The sequence below is a fragment of the Phlebotomus papatasi genome, chromosome 1 (genome assembly GCF_024763615.1).
Source record: "Phlebotomus papatasi isolate M1 chromosome 1, Ppap_2.1, whole genome shotgun sequence".
NCBI lineage: Eukaryota > Metazoa > Arthropoda > Insecta > Diptera > Psychodidae > Phlebotomus > Phlebotomus papatasi.
Window position 1 is genome coordinate 4,825,691 of NC_077222.1, and position 6,976 is coordinate 4,832,666.

Genomic DNA, 6,976 nt, shown 5'->3' on the forward strand with positions numbered 1-6,976 from the left:
GTACTACCGAACATCTCACGGACTTGAACGAATACTCACATGGAGACGCCCAGGGACTTCTAATACCGAGGATGGGAGATCCTCATGGCTTGGAAAAAATTGATCTGTGAGAGAAAATTTTGATAAGGATTGATGGTTTTTCTTAAGGATTTTCATGAGCATTTGGGAGAGTTTTGGAGAAAAATGGAGAGGTAATTTTTTATAGGAGTTGAGATAGGGAATCTTTATCCATGGGCTTTCTAAATCCATGGCATCATCTAGCCGGAGTTATATGGATCTTTCTCCTTTCCTCATGGGTTATTGATAGCCCAGACTGTGGATGTGGTGATAGAGCTGTTTCTTCTTACCAACGGGAAGAATAGCCCACCCAGGGCACATTATGGCTCTCTTGGAGAGGTGAGGAGAGAGAGAAAGAGCGAGACCCCATTTCTTTCTCACCGACAGGCAAACACGCAAAGTTATAAAACTAACATGGCCGTCTAACAATGTCAGATATTCGCGAGTTTATTGACAAAATCGCGGTTAAAGTGTAGCGAAATGGATCACAAAAAGTCACCAATTCGTCGAACAAAGCGTCAATCTAAAGTGTTGGAAGACAATTTCTGGGATTGCAGTGTTTGCACATATAGAAATACAGCCGAAGCTTTCAAGTGTTTAATGTGTGACGTACGAAAAGGTTAGTGCACTTCTCAATTCTATATCTCAGGCCTAAGTTGGTGGCCCCACCGACAAGAAAACCCATTCATCCTCGTAAATCTCCAAGTATAGTGCCAAGAATTCACCTTGGCCCACATCCACCAATTCCTGTCGGTCATTTTCATGGGATTTCCACAGTATCCGGTGGAGTGTGTGATGGTAAAAATGTCCAGTGAAGTTGAAAGTTGATTTGTGGAACATACAGAAAAACGCACTGGTGCGCCATTGAAGGCAACACCGTGGCAAAAAAAGTGAAATTTTGCTCATTTACCGTCCAAAATGCCCCAAAAAGCTCATAGGAAATACCATAGAAATGATTAGGCTAGACAAAGGCATACCAAGCATATAGAAATCCCTAACTAGAACCCCGGAGAAGATGCCCTAAGATGAAAAATCATTGAAACACTCCCTTCTTTTTAGTCTCTTTTCACCAAGGAAAATCAATAAATTTATCCACATTTCAAGGCTTTCTTCCTTCGCTCTCGAATTCTGACACTCTCTCAGCTCAAGGAATCCCATCAAAAACCTCAGGAAAAGTGCCTCCAAGCTAAAGAAAAAGCCCAAGAAAATACCATCAGATACACGCCCTTTGAGAGGCTGAGAACTTCCAAAATCCAACGACAAAACACTCTCAGTAAAAGGGGCTAATTTGCCAGGAAGACAGTTTTTGTGATAAGGGTGGGATCTCGTGAGAATATTCACGACAAGGGAAAAGCTTCCCTAATCTCCCACGTCCATTTTCATTTACAACCTATCATTTAGGGGAGTATGAGACATCGTACCAAAAAAAAATCCTCCCAATTTTCCTATACCATGTTCTTAAAGGTAGAAATCACATAATAAGATAAGGCATTTGAAAGTAAACTTCTTCACATTCAGTATTTATCACAAAGACCCCGTAGAATGTTCCATTGCTCAGTGAGATTCGCAAAATTTCAAACATATTCGCGTGAGAGATGTTTACATGTCCAAGAACGGAAATAACAACCTTCTGTTATGCGGCGGACCCACAAGAATAAATCAATATTTTCTGCCTGAGTACAAAAGCTCTGCTCCAAATCGCCTCTCAATGCCAGGAATATCACGATCTTTTGGCCTTTTCGCAATCCCAGAGATGCATTAGCAAAAGCGGCCGGCAAACGCCCCAAAAAGCCCCATATAGTCTTTGCCGGAGAGACAACAACAATAAGCACACATCACGCAGGGTCGGACGCCATGTTTTGGGGGAGAGAAAATTCCTCCTCCTCATGTACTTTTCTCACTTTTCTCATGTGATAGATGCATGCATTTCCCACTTATTTTGACAACAACAAAACTGTACAGAAGTGCAAATCAAAAATAATAAACAAGTACGCTTTTTCAATGTGTTATTGTTTGTGGCGTGTGCGGATTAATCTTCATTTATATCTTATGTAGGCTAAAGATTAGAGGTTTAATCCCGGTTGTTGGAAATGTTAGGTCTAAGTATACCATGAATAATGATAAAAACTTGCAAGATATGAAGGAAGAACTAGGACTATCGTAATACTGAGATTGAAGCCTACGTATGTTAGAAGTTAGGTTAGAATTCCATCGTATTATTTTCGTTATCTAATCCTTTACGATGAAATTTTGTGGCGTTGTTGGTAAAAGCGTCAGTTAGCTCTTTTCCGATAAGATCATATCTCTAGCTCGATTCTCGCATTTGTGAGTTCGAACCACTCTACTACCCAGAACTAAATACAGGAACGGACAGTTTCACATATAATAAAGGGTGACAAAGCGTCCCAAGCTTTGCGAAATGCTCAAACTTGTGACTAGTTTATGAAGTTTTTATAGTTTATGAAGTTTTTATTCCTAATTTTCTTCTTCACTATTTTTATAAACCAAACTTTGTAAAATTCATGTTAAAACTTCTGAATATTGTATAAAGTTGAAAAGTGTAGTAACACTGAACACTAATTTTATTGTTAAAAATTTTGTAATGTTATCAATATAATTTTGAAATAAATCGTTATTGAAAAAAACTCGTGACTTAGACGCTGTATACCTCAAAAGTACTTTCGCGTCATTTATCATTTACCGGTTCTCAACCGATCTGAACCGTTTCATAAATCATTCAAAAGATTTTCCAAAATTATTTAAAAAGCAATAGAATTGATTTTCGGATAAAAATTATTTATAGGTTATGAATCGGTTCATTACCGGTCCAGAACCGATTAGAACCGGCTAAGTTTTAAAAGAAATTCCAAAATCTTTTCAACGAGCCCAAACATGATACCATTCGCTTGATAAATGCGCTTTCTAGTGGTCTAGTGTCTTTTTAACCTTTGACCTTGAAAAACCGTTATTAGGAATAATTCAACGGCATTTTCGTATAGAGACGAAATATTCGTCTGCACAGTAAAAAATTGTATGAGAAATAAGGTTGTGTATGGAAAAAGTTGTGTATTGTCACAAGCATTTTGGTTGTAAATTGTAAAATTACTATCATATTTGTAGTACGATACTAACATAATGCTAGTAAAATTAAGTTTGTGTAATGAAATTTGTGTATTGGAAAATTTGTGTGAGAACTGTCAAAATTTCATTGTTTACTATTGCAATTTTTCTAAGATTTTAGTCATTTTTCGCATTTCTAACTGTCTAATTGTTTTCTAGAATCATTCATTGGATTCTTAAAATATGCCTCAGTCGTAAAAAGTGAGGATTAATTATGTAATAAACAGAGGAAGCATCATGTAAATTAGAAAAATTGACGATGCAACTCTTGGCCACTTTTTTAAGAGAAATAATCAAGTTCGTTGCGCAGCCGGAAAACGCGAGACCAACAACGCAAAGATTATGGGTTCAAGTCTCAGACCTTCTCTTCATGTTTTTTTTTTCTTTTTTTGTTCTTATTTTCTCTTTTTTCTTTGTTTAATACAGAGACTTCACAGATAATACATATAAACCGAATAAAATTGCTCTATAATCAAAATTATAGACAGGAAGCTATTTTATAAAATTGACAATAACAAATTTTCCAATACACAAACCTCACAACCATAATGCTCGTACAAAAATTACCAACGATAGTAGTTGTAATTTTTTTTACTGTGTAGATGTTTATCAACAGTCTCATTCTTTTAAGAATATTGCAATGAATTGCCCAACAATCAGTAAAAAGTCAACATTCATTTAATCCAACAGATATAGATTTATCGATACTATCGATTCGATAGTGTCGAAAAGTTATCATTTTTATGTGACTACCACCGCATAATTAGGACCGGAGATATAAATTTTTGAATTTTAGAAAAGAGCAAAAAACGAAAAATGCATACAGTAGACTCTCGCTAATTCGGCTCTTTTAAGATCTGGCTACTTTTTAATTCGGGTGGCAGTTAAATTAAAAAAAAAAAAAGTTTGTTGACATTTTTTCCACTTTGATTTATGATTATCAAATGAAGCAAATATGTTCAAATTTACCATGGTTTGTTTTAGTTCTGATGTGGTTTTGCATTATTAAGGAATTTTCATGAAATTTACCATAAATATGAGTATGTAAACTCAATATGTGTATGCAGATGAATAAAAAATCGTTGCATTTCAAAAAATTTGTCGCCCGAATTTCTCTCTAATTCGGGTAACATTTCGGTCCAAAATACCCGAATTTGAGAAAGTCTACTGTATTTTAAAAAATCTAGACGTGACCCGGACAAATAGATTTCAGATTTGAGACCCTTAAATGACCTTCTAACAAGTTTTTGCACTCTCGTCAAAGACACCCACAAAAACCTAAATTTTGTCGCACAGTATTCTTACTACTATTTCTTTCATTAGGGCCATTACCAATGGTTGAATTTTACTAATTCTACAATTTAATTGATTCCTTTACAATTGAAAGTTAATTTTTTCAGTTATTATTCGAAATTTCAACTAGTTTAGTTCAACTAGTAGAATTCAACTTGCGAATTTCATCTTGTTTTTACTGTGCAGGTAACAGGCTAATGCCGTAGACAGACTTACGCCTTTAGCCAAAAAACGGTTTAGTGGCAACCTGAAGAGAATGTAGTCTAATCATTAATTTGATTATTATTACGTTAAGCCGTCTATCGGCTTAAGTCGTAATTGTGTTCGACACCTAAGTCCCCAGTCTAAAGTCCCTATTAATTGACAATGTTTATCTACACTTCATTTATTATTCTTGTTAAGTGATTATACATTCGCAAACTTCTCAAGCACAAAGCCTCTATTAAATTCCTATTTTTACCATGAAAAATTTTTAGAACTAGTTTAACTTTTGAAATAATAAGTGATTTATGCCTTCTTGACAGGTACATCAACGCGAAAACCGCGCCTAAATTCTGCCCTGGTCGCACAACAAGCTGCCACACTTCCCGGAGCATCTTCAGGTGTTGGACTACCCAATGGCACTGGCCCCAAGCCCCCACCAGGCTCCACGTCCGCCAAAATGTCCTCGCGAAATAAGCACAAACACACGAAGAAGTTCGCTAGGCTGAAAAATGTTGATCGTTCAAGTGCACAAACACGCGAGGTCACCGTGAATTCTGTGACTGTCGTGATCACGGAATACAAGCCCAAACCAATTGTTAATCGACGTGAGTCAAGTGACCAAAGTTTGAGTGAAAGTAATGACTCGCGTAGCTAAGTTAAAAACTATTTAAAAAAAAAGAACTAATACAATACTACAAAAAATATCAAGTTAAACCGTTGGGCTTAGATGATGCCCACCCAAAAAAAATGAACTGGAAAATAGGAATGCGAGAAGAATTAGAAAATTTACCTACTTCCTAGTCCGCAGGAGTCTTCTAGTGCTGCTGAAAAATCTTCCCCATCAACAAGCAGCCAAATCCATTTGACTTTTGACATACGCACGACATGCTCAATAGGAAGGAAACCCTTTAAGGAAAAGTTTAAAAAAAAAGAATACTTAATAAAATCTATATGCAAAAAAAAGTTAAATTGCAAAAAAAACATGGTGTGATAATAAATTTAAAAAAAAAGATAAAGGAGTAAAAAGAGATGTGAGAAAGAGAAAAGTAAGTTAATTATTTTGGATATATAAAAAAAAAGAGAGAATATAGTAAGAAATGCTAAAAAGTAATTTAGTGTAGCACCGAGTGGTTTTCATTTAATCTGTGGACAGGCTCAAGAAAAACCGTTAAGCAAAGAAATAAAAAACCATAGAGCATTGCAAAGCATGGACATATCGTGAAGGTGGGAGGCATAAAAAGAAGCTCTATATAACTTAAAAAGAAGTACACTCAAGTAGTGCTATATTGAGAGTTTTAAAGAAAGTCTTTTCTTTTTTTTTCAAAAAGAAAAAGAACAAAAATATTCCAAGAAACCCACACAAATTACACACGAAAGCAACCAATAATGTTGAGAAACTTCGAATAAATATGTATAAAAAAAAAGAAGAATAATGAAATGAAGATGCATTTGGGGTGAGTTACTTGAGAAATAATAACAAAATTTCTGAGAGAGTAAATATAGCAGTAACTAGCGTGAATTTGTAATATTTGCATTCACTGCCTGATTTAATTTCAGAAGAGATAAAATGAGCTAGATTCTTAAATCACATTTGATTCACTGCCAAAATCAGTGCAGTTCTCTCAAGAATTCATTCTTAAAAGACACACTGAATTTTCTTTTTTGCGTCAAATATATTGACTCAAAATTTTAGTTAGGGGAGACTGGGGCAAATTTTGTCAAAACGGATATTTTTTTATTTTTTCACAAGGTGCCAGAGAATCTAAATGATTTCTATAGAGGATACTCTTATAGTAAATTTACCTTTCTGCTACTTTGCCGAAGTTATTTTCCTCTGACACAAAAGAAAATATGCTTTCAGAACCATTTTCCATATTTGATGATTTTGTGGAAATTTTCAAAACTGCTGGGGTAAATTTTGACAGACATGGGGTATATTTTTGTCATTTTCCTTCGCTTTGTTACGAGTTCTTGTAAAGGAAAGAAATAACCAATTGAGATATTTTGATAGGAAAGTTATTCTTTTACAACTTTATGCAGACCATTTTTCAAATTCTCACTGTTCTGGAGCTCAAACAGTAAGAGATATCGACTTTCGGTCTTCGATGACCCCTCATCAAATGACATTATCTTGTACCCAACCTCTTTACTTCCCCCCCACCCCTTTCGTACGTTCCCTATCCCCCAAAAATAGGTCAAAAATGAGGTTTTTCCAATTTTTTTTATTATCAAGGAGAAATGTGTTTTTCAAATTATTTTCCAAACGCTGTTATTGACAAGAAAATTCTCTTCACCGGCTTAA

At 35.2% G+C, this 6,976-nt stretch overlaps 1 protein-coding gene across 1 annotated transcript; it reads left to right on the forward strand.

Annotated features, from left to right (window-relative positions):
* Positions 1-441: 441 nt before the first annotated feature.
* LOC129798524 (YY1-associated factor 2) lies at positions 442-5,785 on the forward strand. The gene is made up of 2 exons (XM_055841726.1): positions 442-676; positions 4,995-5,785. The coding sequence occupies exons 1-2, from the start codon at positions 538-540 to the stop codon at positions 5,327-5,329; spliced, it is 474 nt and encodes a 157-aa protein (XP_055697701.1). The 5' UTR covers positions 442-537; the 3' UTR covers positions 5,330-5,785.
* Positions 5,786-6,976: the final 1,191 nt, after the last annotated feature.